Here is a 17,452-nt window from a genome sequence, read left to right as displayed (position 1 = left end):
TACTCACCTGTTTCCCTGTTGTACAAATTAGAACATCAGTCTCCAAACTTTATAAACTCTTAAGTTTAACCTGGGTATCAGAAGATCTGTGTGAGCAAAACATAACTTTTTGCAACCCCTTTTTTGCTTCCTTCCCATCAAAGGAGCCAGGCTGAGCAATTGTACATCCCACGTTTTGCCAGTTTGTGGGATTTTCCTTCTTGCTTCTAAATCAAGAATGGGATTATCAGTGTCCTGCATTGTCTAACTGCATCATCCTTATTTTGCCTTATAGGAGACTCCACATTATAGCAGTCATGCAGCTTTCTTTGGGGGTGACTTTAGCAGAGAGACCCTGACACGACACTGCACAGACTGTATTATTTACTACTGCGACAGCTGTAGCTTTAGCATTGCCCCACAATGAGCCAAACCCACATGGACGAGACACAGGGCATCCATCACCCCTAAATATCTGTCTCTTGTGCTGTGGAAAGCACATTGCCTCAACAGTGCTCCTGCAGGTTCAGAGAGCCCAGAGACATGTCAGGGTCTGTCCATGACCTCTTGCTGACGCTACCCAGTAGTGTATTTCAGATGTTGAGATTGTATGTGACTACCAGCAGGGATGGGAATGACAACTGTGGGTTGGCAAAGCAGAGACAGGCTGGATGAGAGAAACCATGAGAAGACTGGGACAAGAGTGTGAAACTTCGGGACACGGAGAGACGCATGTTGGAGAAAAATCCAGAGGGATGGTGGCTCCTCCAGAAGAGGAGTTCATGTACCCCTGCTTTAAAAGCTTGGCATGGAAAGCACGGCTCTCCTGCTTTCAACACAACATGTACAAACCGATGTTGAAAGCTCCCCACATCCCTGAGTCACAGTCCTGTTTCAGGAAGGACAATTCAATACTCCCATCCATCACTCCAGCAGACATCTGGAAGGTGGATTTAAAGGTTTCAGTCTAAGCCCCAGTAAGTGATTGACAGGGTTACTATAAGAATGATATAGTTATGTCGGATTTAGAGTATAGGGTGTCAAAGTTATGAAATGGAGGCGGCTGGTTCTTACGTCCCCAGCTCAGTAGCTGCAGATAGGAGCGTGTGCAGGATGCTGCAGGAAAGGCAATTTGGCTAAACCACATCTTTGTTTCTAAAACACATCCCCTTTTCGCTCTTTATTTTATGAAAAGCAGCCCAATGTTTGTTTTTTTTTTTTTTTTTTTTTTTTTAATTTTCCCAGGAAAAGGCTTTAGGCTTAGGAAAGTAAGTGTGGCCTCAGTGCAATCTGCAGAATGCTTGGCAAGGCAGTGGGCTGAACACTGAAGAAAACAAAAACAAAGTATTACCATATTGTTTGGTGTATTACACTGTTCTGCACACTGAATGAAGCTGGTATTCTCTGGACAAAAAAAGGTGTGTCATCGCATAGTGAAGTACTACTCTAACGTCTATTTATTAGAGGACCCAACCACGACTCCACTGGCAGCCCTAATTCTGACATTTCCTATTTTCTAAGCAGACGCTGTAACCTCAACAATGTTCTCTTAAACACTGCTTTTGTATGAACACTCTACACACGCTGTACACAACACATTCCAAACGAGCTTTTCATTACTAACTACTTGTATTATGTATCAGTGAGCTCAATGACATTGATTTTCTAATAATATAAATTAACTGGCAAGATAATTTCATCTATCATCAGTAGGGTTTTATTTCTAGCATCATGTTAAATAGTTAATCTTTCGAAAGATTAAATCAAGAGCTTTTTAAAATTCAAGGCAGAGCTTAAACTGCTGTTTTAATTAGGATTAAAACAGTTTGTGTGTTGTCGCTTAAGTATCTAAGTAGTATAATGTTTTGCTTAGTTTTCTTCTTTCAGAGTAATTTAAAAAAATCAAACATGGTATTGCTGTGGCAAAAAATGCATAAGGCATGAAAGTCTTCTGCAGCTTCTTCAACTAGTTGCTACTGGACGAGTTGCTGTTTGGCGTCTTCTAACAGCAACCTCAAACTTCCCAGTATCTTTTACCTCCAAATCCACACAAGATATGCTACTTCTACCACTGACAATACAAAAGCTCTGATTCTGATGGTTACTGCATGCCTCAGACCATCACTGCTGTTAGTACAAGTGTATCGCGTTATGATGACTACAACTGCATCCATGTGGAATTAAGGACCTGATAGAAATTCTTAGAATTCCCCTGGGACACCTTCATGGCAATCTCAGGTTAGTGTGTGCTGCTCCAGGAGCTCCCCAGCTCCTGCTGCCCTTTCTCCATCTCAGGCATCAGTGGGGAAAATAAGCTTCACTGTCCTGGCTTTGTCCGCACCTCCCTGCTCCAGCTTGTTTTCTTCCCCTCAGCTTCCCACGGCATGAGGAGCTCAACCCAAGGCAATCCTAGCCTCCAATCCTAACCCCTTGTCATTAGACTCTCAAAAGTCCCTTGACCTGCCGAGGAGTCTTAAGCAGCATCCAGAGGATGGGTGCAGTTGGGCCCAGGCTGGATGGGAAAAGCCCTATGGGCACAGACACCAGGCTCTACCATGGACTGCTAAAGTCTTCTGCAAACAGTGGGCTGGCATTTCCAAGAAGCAATTATTTATCTGGCAGATGGAAAACAAATCTCTTCTTGCCACTTTCTGGACTCAAAGATGTGAGTGCTTATGCCCGTAAGAGGCATCTGTGTACTCAAGTAAGTGGTCCTGTAGAAGTATCCAGGACAAGGCTTTACAATAAACCACGTCCCCATGCTACACTTCACACCTCAGTCATCTAATGGCTTGCTCTGATATGTGATAACCCTTTATCAAGCTTCTCAGATGCTTTATGTGTGCTTATGTTGGTGAGATATTACCACTCAGCTAGGAAATGCTTTTAAAGAAACATCCATGAAAAGATTCAATTTTGTTCCATCACATGATTATTTTACTTACCCCTGTCTTTTCATCGAAGATTTTGATTCCCCCAAAGGAGACTGTTAAGAAGATTTTTTGTTTATGTTCTCCTTTCGAACGAGCCGCAGCAACAATTCCCTATTGAAATAAAGAACAGTTTGACTGGTTTCATTACTCTTCTAGGTGCCACAGCAGAGCACAAATATTTGCTTGTGGACAATTCACCACTTTCCTACAAAACTTAAGAGCTTTCTAGGAACAGTCCCCTTTTACTTCTGGCTTCCTTCCCTTTTACTTTTCGCTTCCTCCCCTTTTTCAAGGTACCACATCTATGCTACCCAGACAGCATTTCAAATGTGCTCCCAATTCCAATCCTTGCACTAGCTAATCCTCCATGAAATTTGTTTTCATGGAAGCTGAAGGTCATTTCTAGCACACTTTTCCCAGCTATAAACTGTTTTGTTTTCTCTTTTTTTCAAGAAAAAACCCCAAATAAACATTAAAGGAAAAAAATGCCAACAACTTTAGCTTACTTCTTGGGCAACACTTATCTGGAATAAGCAAATCGAGCTTTTTATAATCACAGAATCACAGAATTGTCTACGTTGGAAAAGACCTTGAAGATCATCCAGTCCAACCAGCAACCCAACATTAACAGTTCCCAACTCCACCAGATCCCTCAGCACTATGTCAACTTGAAAACCCCTCCAGGGATGGGGACACCACCACTGCCCTGGGCAGCCCATTCCAACGCCCCAAAAACCCCTTCTGCAAAGAAATCCTTCCTAATATCTAGTGTAAACCTTCCCCGGTGCAACTTGAGGCCATTCCTTCTTGTTCAATCGCTTATTACTTGGTTGAAGAGACTCATCCCCCCTCTCTGCCCCCTCCTGGCAGGGAGTTGCAGAGGGCCAGGAGGTCTCCCCTCAGCCTCCTCTTCTCCAGACTGAACCCCCCCAGTTCCCCCAGCTGCTGCCCAGCAGACCTGTGCTCCAGACCCTGCCCCAGCTCCGTTGCCCTTCTCTGGCCATGCTCGATTATTAATATTAATAATATTCTTTTCAAAATCAAACTATACCTCTGCTGTAAAAAACTGGTATTGAAGGTTAGGTTTTCTTCCTGAATTCAGGCTTTTACTTCGTAATTGAACTTGCTGATACACATGTCATGTATTTTTCTCCCACAACATAATTATAATAATAACAACTGCTATTTCCACCTTCTTGGGAGCCTGCCCTGACCAATAACACTGTACTAAGATCAAATGTAATCAACTGCACTAGAAAATAAATGAAAATATTTAGCCTTTATCTGGTGATCTGCAATTTCAACATGTTCTAACAACCACTAACTTATATTTTAAGACCTTCACGAGGCTGTTGTTCTCGTAACACAGATGTGAAAATTAAAAGGGAAAAAAAGGAGTAATTTGTCAGAAGTCACCCCAAAACTTTATGCCTGGCCTTAAAACTCATGTTGTTAGACACTAGGTTTCCAGAGTCCACAACTTCACGCTACGCTGCCTTACATACAAACGTGAATTTCTAATGCTCCCTTCCCTCAATAGTTTCAGTTATCTCGCAACACTGTTTAGATCAATCTCGCCACTGAGCAAACAGGTATGAGGCATCTGGGAGATGTGAAAATGGTAATTCATGGAGGAGAGAGAGACAAAAAGGCTTGTGCAGCAGAATAGTGACAACTCTTCCAAATTACTTCTAGGAACTATGAAACGATGAGAAATATCCAGTATACAATTAAACCAGATAGGAATATTGCGGCAGATGTGATAAATCAGCAGTGCACCTTTTAGAACAGATTAGTTTTTGCTTGTCATAAAATGTGCGTAACCGATTTGTAAATTATCTACTAGATCTTGCTTTTAGATTGTTGAACCATGAGATGCATGTCATCCTTCGCTGTCTCTTCATGAATAACCACATATTCCTCCCAGTCCCTTTGGACTGGAACCCTGCTAGTTGGTAGCATAAAAGATACTGTTTAGTGATTCCTCCTCCTGAAAAAAAACAGTAATGGGAAATCCACCAGGTCTCTTGGCTGAGTGCTGGAGTGAAAACTGGAAGGAAAAAAAAGGGGAAAAATAATGCAGAGGGTTTACTCCTAGACCTAGCTTGTAACCCTGCAGTTCAGGTGGGAAGCTAACGGCCATCAATGCACTCAAGAAAAACAAACCAATCTACCCTTCCTTCTCAACCACTCCAGCTCTTCCACATTTCCCAGGGCCACAGCAAGGATGCTTCCTATAGAGAGAGAGCTCTTACGTTCTTTGAGGGTTTTAGAAGATTGAGAGAGAGAGAGATGTCTGGCCTGCTCCAGAAAGTCCACCCTCCTACATCACCAGTGCTTTCAGGTTCTGTCTACTCTCCTTACGTTTGAGTCTATTCAAATCTGCCTTTGTCACTGCTTCATTTCTTTCCCAATCTCTGGGGACTCCTCTTCATCTTCTCATGCTCTTTCCTCTCACTGCACTGCCTCCTGATTTCGTAACCCATCAATCCTGCCATTACAGGTGCAAGTTATTCTCCTCACAGTGAGGACACCAGTTCCTCCCTATAACTGACTACCTATACCCCACACCATCACTCACCCCTTCCTGCCTGTCCCGACGGGAGGTAACAGTCAAAGGCAGGCTTGTAGCTGATTAGCACTTTCATATAAAATATTCTGTTATACCATTTTTCTTCATAGTAGTTTACCTCCCCTTCTGCAGAATAAAATTATTCAATTTGCAGATGTATTGTTTATAATTTGTGGACAAATGGCAGCGGTGTCCGTCACGAATAACTACTGAACTCAAAGATAACATGTTAAAATTAAACTGGGATAAGCAATACCAGTCAGGAGTTCATGAAAAATTGACTGATTTCAATACATAATTAACCAGAGTGAGACTCAGTGTCATGAAAGGAGAATGAGTAGAAGTTAAACCTGAAATTTTCTCCCCTTGACTCCGTAATATTAAACATTAAAAGTTTCACTGCACCTTGAGCTTCATCATGGAGTCTTGGCATAACTTGTCTCCTCGTGCGGCAGAAACCTCATCTATCCCAATCAATTTTGCTTTGTATCGGACACCGTCACCTTTAAACCTCTTTATTAAAGTGGCTTCGCTACGATCCTGACCTGAAAAGACATAAGGGAAACAAGGAAATTTACATAAGCGTGAAGGAAAATAAAGGAATAAATACTCACAATTAAGTGGCAAATTAGATCTAACTCCTACCTCCACACCTAAACATGCAAACATTGCAATAAAATTAGAAGAAAAGTACTAGTTCAATAAAACCTTTTGGCCTTACTACCTCAAATGAATTCACAGTGGAATTGTTGCCATACAAAATCTTCCGCAAGAAATTTGCACACAAATTAGGTTTACAGAAATAAGAGATAAGCCTGAATCCGACCTCATGGATCTGAAAGCTTCTGATCTGTACAGGTTGTTTTAATCCTGATACACTTGAGAATTCTTCATTTTGCAGACAAAACTCTAATAGAAACATGTTACTATTTCCTCGTATACTGACTTATCTAACCGTATCAGCAATACTTACACTATTAACATTTGAATGATGGAAAACCAAATTATATTACTTGCCTATAGAATATTGCTGCTCTAAATCCCCCACAAGAAATACTGTCTCCTTGTTCTATTCTTTCTGCTTACAGACATATACAGAAACAACATAACTAGCAAAGTCGGCTCGCACAGGCTCACCCTGAGAAGTTTTAAAAAAGCACAAGATGTTTCTTAATAAAAAAACAATCGGGGGCAAGGTAGCACAGTACTGATAAGGTCAATGTACATAAATTACAAAGCTCAGTCTAGCCTGGACCACACAACAATGACACTACAGCAACCCATGAAAGGGACATCTTCGTCAAGAAGACTTTTCCCCCTCGGTATCTGTAAAAGAGTTTATACTGTGTCTTAGCCGGAAGATATATGTTAGTTAGGGAATCAGTCTTCCTAAAATTGATTAAAGATATATTTTGCAGCTGTCTGTGGAATTTCCTGCTAGGATCTCAAAAACCGCAGCAGTGAACTGTAAATAATTGCAATCAAACAAGCAATCAACCAAACAACATCCAAGGCACAAAGTAGAAAGTAAAGATGTGAGATCTTGAAGAATTTGCAATTTCTTGGACCCAACAGATTCCACCAGAAGACTTGCCTAAACATGGACGTTGCTAAAACCTGTATTACTATGTAGAAGGTCCAGTCAATGATTTTGTCCCATTCTTCTAGCTATTGTAAAAAATGAACCCAGTCTGCTATAAATGAACGACACGTAAGAATCTAGTCTCAGACACTTACATTTGAGAATTTTGGCCCAAATTTTCTCCAAAGCTCATTCCTATTTGAAAGGTCAGATTTAAGCGCCAAAAAATTAATAAAATCTGCTTCTGTGCAGCTTGGTTTTGATAAGCAGAAGAACAGAAGCTTTGAGGGAAAAGCTATTTTGATTCAATTTCTATTAAAAACACCTTTTTTAGCAGTCAAGACTTGGGTCAACTTTGCTAGTGTTACACACCCACCAAGTGGACAAAAAGCTAAGTTCAAAACTATGGAATTTAGAATTTTGCAACATCACTGTGAGAAAAACTAGAGCATATATGACCGATGAAAAGTACTGGCAAATTAAAATACTCATCTGGTTCTCCTTCCCCCAAATGATGGACTAAATACGTGTTAAAAAACAGAGCTACTTTAAGCATATTGAGATCTTTGAGTGTGAGCACACAAATACTACTTCTTTCAGTGACAAATATCAGCTCAGAGCAATGTTTTAATGCCTCATTTATAGGCTCTTAAAAATAAGGCAGTTGATAAGCGTTGCTGTGATAGTTCAGCGGCCACCCAACTGTTTCCCTTGATTTGTTTTCACGCCTGCTCCCTCAAACAAAATTAAAGAGTTGAAACTTCATGCTCTTGCATTTTATTTGAAAAAAAAAATAAATCTAATGACACAGAAATGGTAAATCAGAAACTCGAAGTAGTGCTAATATCAATCCCCAGGCAAATGCCAAGACAGATGTTGGCACCATCAGCTAAAAACAATGAAAACCCATTTTCTACTCTCAGCCTCCACAGTGGGGCAGGAGGGAGAACATCTGGAGACGAAACAAAGTACAACGATAACAGTGGACTCTTCCATATGTCTTTTATACTTGCAAAGATATCCTGTTGGTTTGCAATAAATAAAACCCAATTCCAACAGCACTCTTGCCAACAAGTTTCAACCTTAGGCCTTTGTTAGAGCCGAAGGCAGCTGTTAGCTAACAGCATCATCATGTAAGTGTTCAAGAGTGTTTCCTGGGTCCAAGTCACGGTAGCGACCTTGCATTCATCAGTTATTTGAACACTTACACTTATTCCAACCTCTGATCTATTTTGCTGCACGTACTAAATCCCTGACACTAACAGCCCACTCAAACACAACTTATGGCTGTGTTTGCTTACGCACAAGTCCCATGTCAATTATGACCCAGATTAAGTAGAATAAAGTGCTTTTGGAATAAATGACTGGGAAAAAATCATCAACCTGAAAATGATGTAGATATTTTAAACTGCAGTGGAAACTGCAAATTACTAGAGACTACAGATTCATCTGTAAAACCCTAGAGCATATGTCCCATGAAAAACCATAGAGAATGCACATACACACACACACACACACACACACACACACACACACTGCCCTATCTTACAAATCAACCATCTGCAACAGTCACCATTTCTTAGCACATATCCAGATCTCCCCCGATCTATGCTCATACTGTATTTCCAAATTTTGGTGCTGTAATCAGCACCGAAAAACCTTCTACCTGCTTGGAAAATTACCGTATGACAAACGTTGTCAGTATGGTCGATTTTACAGCACTGATGAGATGTGAGATTTACGCAGGGTGATACTTCATATGCACACTGGACACTCAGAAGGCAAGATAGTCCGGACTCTCATAAACATCTCATCATTAAAACAAAAAAGGTTTTTTTTAATGACAGTTCTTGAACAAGGTTCTTTTAAACTGCATAAATAAAAGACATGTGAATTACAAGGCTGTAATTCTTAAGCTTTGGAGGAGGGTGAGTGATAACATTAAACCACTAAACCAGAGAACTGTGCCTGTGCCAGAAACCCACCCAGGAAAGTGCCGCCTTTTTCTTTCCATGTAACAAGCAGAGTCAATCTTTTCTTCTTCGCAGCTCCTGCCTTTGTCAGCGGAGACCCCCTGTCATGCTCAGCTCTCCAGACACCCCCTGCCACTGCACTTGCTCCGTCCCAGCCTGCGGGAAGGGGGATTATCCTGGATGCAGGGCTGCACTTACTGCCGGAGCTCGGTTTTATTTGAGTAATGAGAAGCCACATCTTGGGGCTTTCATGCTCAGCTTGCCTTCCTCAAACTATAAATAACATCTCAAGGGTAGGAAGGGGGACATTCACAAACCAACTGAGAAGGTTTTAGGCAAAACTGAAGCTTGAGGTCTCAAATCATTACGAGACCATAATTTACAGCTAAATTAGAAGCACATGTTTAATGACAACCACTTCTTTCCGCAACACATTTCCTGAGGTCTCATTTTAGGATTTCTTGACTAGAAATCACAGCTGCCGAAGCCACGCTGGGTGAGCAGCTCATGCCAATCCCCGCTGTCCACCATACCCTGAACAGGTAGGAGGGGTCTGCTCAGTGTTCTTCTTTAGAGGACCAGCACCGCCACGTCATTCTAAAATGATCCTAAATTAAATTTTTGTATAAAAACTTTAACTTCAATATCAATGGGTACTTTCCAATGATTTGCTCTAAAATGCTTACATAAACAGCTTTTTATAAGCAAAGAAATATCCCAAGCATTTGTTAGCAACTCAACGCAAGCACTTTACAATCCAAAACAAGATTATCAACAAAACTAAAACTTATTTGATTCTCATGCTCCAAACTGAGAAAAACTGCAAAGCTAAAAACCCGCTAACGATGTCACACAAATTCAGTTTAGAAAGGTGATCGCTTTTATTTAGAAAATGTGCTGCTGTTGACACAGGCAAAAAAATGTTTTGTTTGCAGCATATAGATTTATAATCCTCAGAGGTCCTTAAACTGTAAATGCAAGACTAATTATTTTATCTTCTTCTGTAGATGTCACCGTTCACCACTAAGCCCTACGTGTTCCAGGTGGACCCACTGCTCCTGCGTGAGAAGGAAAACATGACCTTTGTGGCTGAGTTGTGACCCTGAACTTGGACTTCCACAGTCTTTTAAGGGAACAATAAATCCCCAGAGCCAGGTGATGCAATGCGCTTCTGAGCTTGCATCGAGAGAGAGGCTCTTCAGCATCATCAGTGTTAAGGTACTTTATCCAGCTCACTAAAGCTACTGCACAAGCAATAAACAAGGTTTTTAACACAGTCAATCATTTTTATTTGAGGCAATATACCTTAATTAAAATAAGCTTCCCTCAAGCAAGCTAGAGACAGACCTGAACCCAGAACACCCAGTAAACAATCTAAGTACCCCAAGTACATCCAGTCCCAGGATGTGGCTGGTAAACAGTCCAAGAGGAACATAAGCTCTTGTGGAAGATCCAGGCCAGGGCAGCCCCAGCTGGGTTCTGGAGGCAGGTGCTCCCCAGCCATACCCAGCAGCACTCACTGGAGCTTCTCGGGGAGCTGCTCCCAGGGCGTTACCATTGCGGCAGCACTCCAGCTGCCTTTCAACCCTGACTGACATCAGCAGGGAGAGTTGTGAGCCAGGTAACCTAACACAAACATGCAATGCTCTTCACTTTGCAGACTGCAGCTCACTCAAGGTTTTCTTCCCAGGCACTGCGCATTTTGGCAAGTGTTTCAAGGAGCCTTACCCTCACTCCTAGTACAAATCAAGGATTACACCCGATTTCGGCTGTTAGCCCAACAGAGCAGCAAGCTGACATTGCATTAATATGCTAACATTTAGAGCAAACGCTGTTCATTCTCCCAGGGGATCTGTAAGTGAGCGTATTTCATCAATAGAAAAAGAAAACAGACCAAAGCAAACCAAAGCAATAGCACACTGTTGCTTCTTCTGTATGTTCTTATAACACACTACACATTCCTCACAGCTCCCACCAATCTAAACCAATAGCCCTGGAAATGGCTATATCCTTTATTTAAATGTGTGAAGCCCTCAGGGCATAATCTGAATTTCTTGATTTTACGACGGTAAAATATATAATGATATTATCACCGAAGTCAATAACATGCTCCTGGCAATCAATTCACTGAAGAACGACACATCATTGTCTTTTTTTTTTTTTTCCTTTTCCTTTTTCTAACTAATAAACCGTTAAAGTTGTATCTATCACACATTCAAATTATAAACCTGAAATAACACCTCCTTATATCTCGTAGGGCTGAAAAACAATCACATACGCACTTACAAACGGCCCACCTCTTTGTGGGGACAATTAGCATTTTTATAGCACCAACACACTAAAAATTACAAAACACTGCAGTGCAGAATGACCTCTAAGATGCCGCACACACTGAAGACTACTAAATTAATTGCTAAGTGAAAGATATTTCCCATTAGCTGTGTATACATATACCGCTATGTCCGTATATATACGCATCCATATTTTTTTTGTATTTGCACATATGCATACACACATGGTGCACAGTCTCATTTGGTATCAATTATCTGAAAAAAATTCACAGCAATTTTAATCAGCTACAGATTTCCCTAGGAAAAAAAAAAAAAGTACATAAGCAGGTGTAAAAGAGAAAATACTCATACATAATTATATGTACCTTTCAGTACAGCGGCAACTAAACAGCAATTCTTGAAGGAATCATAAAAAGCTCAAACATCATTCTCCTTGATGGCACATGTCTCTCCATGGCTTGACAGAACTGCAAGTCCAATACACAGAGAGCTCAAAACTGTCACACAAAGGGATGGGTCTTGATACCAAGACTGTAGCACTTCGGGAAGGCAATTCTTTCTTTGTAGGCATAAAAAAGTTCAGCGAAGCATGCTTATTTGGGATTTGAAAACTACAATAAACTCCACAAATTCTCAGATTCTCCTGGTAGCTGTTAATGTAATTTTTGAACTTTTCTGCTAGAGGTTGAAAACTTTGCCGGGTCGTGTATTTGTCATTGTCTTTGGGAGAACAACTACCCAACCCTCTGTGCTGTATACCTAGAGATCTGAACCAGAAAACCAAAATATTTTTACTTTAACATAACATTTTAGAAAAGAAATGTGCCCACAGTTTTAACTTCAGGTGTTATCACTAGCATTCTCTTCCTCTAACAGTATTTCGTCAAATGAGTTTCTTGCAATTAGCCATTTCGAAATTTTTTTAACAAGAGAGTTACTTGAGGGTCTAATTTCCAGATCTATAATTCATCTCAACTGACCTGAGAACATCCACAGCAAGATCTTCTCACAACATCAATCACTGCCATCTTTTAAATGAAGACATACTTTGGATTTCACACTTTCTTTTATTGCTAAAGTCTAGTTCCTAGCAACTGAAAAAACCCCTACTGATGTAGTGAAACACAATCTATTTATTCAGGTGGATTACAACCTTAAAAAAGCATTTTAATATTTTATGGGGAATAAGCATCCCTTTTCTATTTAGGCCCCTATACAAAACTCTGGTTACAGTGTATGAGTACAACTTGAATGCAAACTTCTTTCAACAACTGATAAGGAAACTCCTTTAAAAATCTGCAAGACCAGTTCTGGAGTGCTTTTAGCTTACCCAGCTCCAGATAGCTTGCTGTAGGCTCAAAAAGTGAACCCTGTTGGGGTCTACTGTATTGAGAAAGTGATATTGCGCCGGTGCATGTACATGAAAACTCAGCAAACTATCTTTTAAACCTCCTCCTGCCAAGAACCCTACCTCCTCCTATAAGCTGCCCTTGCCCGAGTGCTATTAGGAAGCACATGAGCCTCCTAGCACAAGGAACTAGAGGGAGAACCTTCCTCCTGTCCTCCTGGTGCTTCGGTACTCTTGGTTCTTCTGCTCAGAAAAAGGTAAAACATCCCATTTTGACAGCAACGCAAACATTTGTCTTGAATACAAAGACCAAGAGTATTTCTACAGAAAATGATAAACCATTTAAACAGGGAACACAGAAAACACTCTGAAGGCTCAATGAACTTCTATTATGGTTAAATTTAAAAACATTACCTACAATTTTAAACAGAGATAAGGGCTCTCCAGGAAAACTCAATCATCATTCAGACTATCATCTCAGCAGTGCTTCTCGATTGTTCAGCACTGCTATTCACAGTAACCTCCAACTGAGAGATTTTATGGCTTCTGGCATTATTAGCCTGTGAATTACTGTACTTGAAGACACCTACACATCCCCACTCTTAGAACCAAGTTTCCTGTGTAAGATGTTCCCATGTTATTTGCTGTCTTTGATCAGAGCTTTATCAGCAGAGATGTCATTCACAAGGTGACAACAATTGCACTTGCCAAGTTTTTATCTTAACACTTTATAATCTACACAAGCTAATACAAAACAAGATGTACATTTCACTGCCTCCAAAGCAAAACAGTTGCGTGGACCAGATTAAATTATTTCTTTATAGTAGTACAAAGAAGCATGTGTATGTCAAGAGAAGAATTCAATTATTTACAAAGAAAGCTTCAGTATAAAATAATGTTTGATTAAAATTTTTGGACAAATCTCAGTGATGGAGAGTCTAGGGCAAGCACACTGGAGACGGCAGTGATTGAGCACATACGCTCCACGAGCAGATGACAAAGCACTCGTTTTAGTTTTAGCCAGAAGGCTCACTGATCAATTTTATTTTCTTAGATGGTCTTTGCGATGACAGCGTATGGGCACATCCTCAGACACAGAAATGACCAAAAGCTGAATGTAATTAAACTTCCTTTCAGCCTCTGTATCATGCAAGTCTTCATAAATCTTTGAAAGCCATTTTGTAAGGGGCCATTTACAGGCTGGATGCAGAAACAGCTAAAATCCCAAATTCTACACTGATTTAAACTGAAATAAGACACTGCAATAAAACTTCATTTTGGGGTACTAGCCTTGTTCAGCAAGCTCTAGGGAGCAACCAAAAGTGAAACAAGGAAAACTTGGTGATCCATTTTCTGCTCTTATGAGACTGAGAATAAAAATGATGTTTTCGGTACAACTAGAGGGGAAGAGAGGGAACAGGTATCTGTGAATTCATCTCTTTAAAACACAGAAGATATTCAGCAAACTTTGCTCACCTTATGTTTCAAAGCTGGGGTAAATGGTTAAATCAAGCAGACATAAAAATGTCAAGTAAATAAAGCCCTTGGGAAAACAGGGTCATCAACCAGTTCATTCCTTGCCCACTTGCCTGGATGTCAGTATGAAATTGGTTGCTTCTGAGACATAATCACTAAGAAAAGGTAATTGATTTTATAGTGAACCTTAATTGGTGTTTATATGTGCACTTCATTTGCACTGGGGCATGGTAAAAACCTACCCACCTTGAAAACCGAAAGACCCGTTAGAGCTGTATGAATATGCCCAAGCAAACCAGCCCTAACGGAGCAGCCAGTACATACCATCTACTGCCAAAAATCTCCACAAAGGACTTCCAAATCAGCAAGAAGAGGCCAGTCCAAGTGGTGCTGCTAAATTATCCCAGAATGCGTCATTTCCCAACCAAATCCGAACTTGCTCGGGAAGAGGAAAATAAACTAGAATTGCCTTTTCCTTCCATCTTAAAGCAGCTGAAAGACTAGCCAACACCAGGAAAACAAATTATTTAAAGATCTAACATTTTGATATGTGAACATGCAACAATATTTGCACAGTTGCTGAATTCCCCTGACTCTGTTTAATCCTACAAGAACTAAAAGTGCTCAGAATTTATGACCAAAAAAAAAATAAAAATCTGCTTTTATGTTTCTACCTATACCTGGCTTTAAGTATGTGGTTTTCAGGAACAATTTTAATTAGACTTTAACTAATCCACGACACAGACTTGCATGCGCTTACACACGGCGCCCCAAAGTCATGTTGAGACACACAAATTCACAATTTACACTTCAAAGCCTACCAATACATTCTGTTGATGACTCTATCAAAGAGTTGAATATTTGTTATGTATAAAGAAAGAGAAAGGGTGGAGAATCAGTTCACTTCATACAAATGCCAAATTCTTGTGCTGCCCTAAGATAAATGTTAATTATCTGGGCCTATATAAAGAGCAAGTTAAGAAAAGGTTATGCTCTGCTGATTAACATTCCCAAATTTCTCACATGTTCAATGAGAGAAAAATCTTTACATTCAAGGTAACTAATTACAGACACTGAAGTCCCCAAAGAAAAGAGCAATAGCCCATAACAGCTAAAGCAGGAGGACAAAGTCATTCATTGATTTACACTTTACCCTCTCTTGTCAACACTGTAGTCTCCTACTGCATCAGTGCTGCACGAACACACAGAAATAGGACTGTGCACCACACTGGATGAAATCATGGCCACGTGCCACGGCAACCTTTCTCCTGGAGCTACGCTCTTTATCAGTGTAGAACCTTATTTTGTTGAAGACTCATGCCAGTACCCATTAAACCAGTTACAAAATGATGCAGCAGACCACAACATGGTGTAACCATTTGCAAATTGCAGAGTCTGGTGGTTGTGCTTCTGCTCCTTGACTGGTTGGGTTCACCATTGCAAAGGAAGTCTCATCTAAATCATTGGATTGATCTTCTGGGGAAGAGAAGGTGAAATCAGTCTCAAACGTATCGTAAACGCTCCCCCACCTGGCCTCCTCTGAAGGTCACTCCACCCCACCTCCCACTTCACTTAACCCCAGTAACACTTAAGTCCTGATACCACCGAGCAAAGAGTCCAGAAGAAAAGCTGCATCATGCACCATGCTGGGACAGCAACTACATCACCGATGCAACAGTGCAGCTACAGAACCACCCTGCACCTTTTTTTCCTAAGGAATTAGTGGCACTGACTATTACCTCTGGATTTATTAGTCATCCCGATGATATCAGTATAAAAATGCAGCTCTGGAACGTGCAGACCCATAAGGTTTTGACTTAAAAAGCTGGCTCCAAGGCCATTAGAGGCAACACGTGGCCTTAGAAGAAAACTACTTACCCACCTTACAAAGCATATTCTCATTCAGAAAAAGGAAAAGAATGAAAATGACATGTTAAAACGCACAGTAAATAGATTTGTAGAAATTATCCCATGATCACATTAATTCAATAAGAAAAGCAGCTGCTGATTATTTTCCACGGGCAAATGGAAATACCACTATTCACCACATGGCAGTCAATGAAAAAAACAAACCACTTCCCTGCTGAAATTGTTCACATTTTGCTATCCAATGTTTCAGGAAGAAAATTATTTTCATTTTGGACTCCCACTGCCTCTGCAACATCAGAGAATGTCTTTCCCTGTTGGAAAAACAATAGGAGGCAAAGAGGAAAGCAGCTTTTTTCCTGAGACTTTGGGCTAAAAAAGCCATCAATTTCAAAATTACAACAGTGGCAAAGTGCTTCTTTCAATCTGGTCCTTTCATTTTTGCCTCCTGCTGCTGTTCCTATTGTCAATGTGGCAGCAGGAGGCAGAAATGAAAAGACTACTGCCGGCAATCACCCTTGGGCAAAGCGTTAATAAGAAGTGAAACACCCCTGTGCCATAACAAATTCCAGAGGTAAGAAATTAGGGTTTGCTCATCTCTCGTGTGTGTAGTACCACAGAGGATCAGAGCGTGAGGATAACTCTTCTGTTTCTGGGACTACATCGATCAGGCATCAAAGAACCAAAGTGTTTAGGCTGGCACCCAGGAAACTAAGAATGAAAGAAACACTGTTAGAGAAGTAATAAAATACAACAAAAACAAACTGACTAAAGCCATTGGATAATTCTACTTCCAAGTAAAAAGAAAGAAAATTACTCAACTGGGAAAAGTTGGGGTACTTTTTCAAGACACTGGGTGAAAGGGTTGAGTTGTAAGGGCACAAGGATCCAACTGTCCACCAAGCTAACCTAGAACGTTTGAACCTGGAGAGCCTGTTGGTATGTGAGGGGAAACAGGACAAAAGACCAAAGCCAAGTGCTTAGGGCTACCAAAATTTTTACAAATTTTAACAAATTTGCTGAGCCACCTGCAGACCAGTCCAGAAATAAATCACTAACAACCCTACTTCCAAGCTCTGCAAGACAGAGATAAATTCTTGAAAAGGGTGACCATAACTAACCCAGCCAAACAATCACCTCTGTCTCTTGCCCTTTGGTGAACCCAAGTTGCCCAACTGCAAATCAGTGTCCTTCAAACATGACATTTAAAAATGATGTTGTAACTACAAGGAGGAGCTCCATCCCCAACCGAGCAGTACCTCTGCTTACTGCCCAAGGCTGTGTCTGGTAGCTGGGCACTGCAAGGATGACCAAATCTTATCTTTTTTGGAAGAAGAAGGGGTGTTAAAGGGACAGTTTAATCTAGTTCTAGGAAGTTTTAAGCAGATGGAGTAAATTAAGATAGAGGGTAGGAGCTGTGTCTCAGTCTGTC

General features: G+C 40.7%; 1 protein-coding gene across 10 annotated transcripts in view; it reads right to left on the bottom strand.

Moving 5' to 3' along the window:
* DAB1 (DAB1, reelin adaptor protein) overlaps positions 1 to 17,452 on the bottom strand; it is a 455,855-nt gene that overhangs the window by 61,587 nt on the left and 376,816 nt on the right. For all 10 annotated transcript variants that reach the window (XM_026853569.1, XM_026853571.1, XM_026853565.1 and 7 more), the window contains 2 exons: positions 5,890 to 6,029; positions 2,925 to 3,023 (listed from right to left, as the gene is read on the bottom strand). In XM_026853569.1, coding sequence (XP_026709370.1) covers positions 2,925 to 3,023; positions 5,890 to 6,029 — 239 coding nt within the window. The remainder of the gene's footprint in view (positions 1 to 2,924; positions 3,024 to 5,889; positions 6,030 to 17,452) is intronic.

The sequence above is a fragment of the Athene cunicularia genome (assembly GCF_003259725.1).
Source record: "Athene cunicularia isolate RWA chromosome 8 unlocalized genomic scaffold, athCun1 chr8_part1, whole genome shotgun sequence".
Taxonomy (NCBI): domain Eukaryota; kingdom Metazoa; phylum Chordata; class Aves; order Strigiformes; family Strigidae; genus Athene; species Athene cunicularia.
The sequence above is the reverse complement of the archived record's forward strand: the minus strand, read 5'-3'. Positions and strand labels throughout refer to the sequence as shown.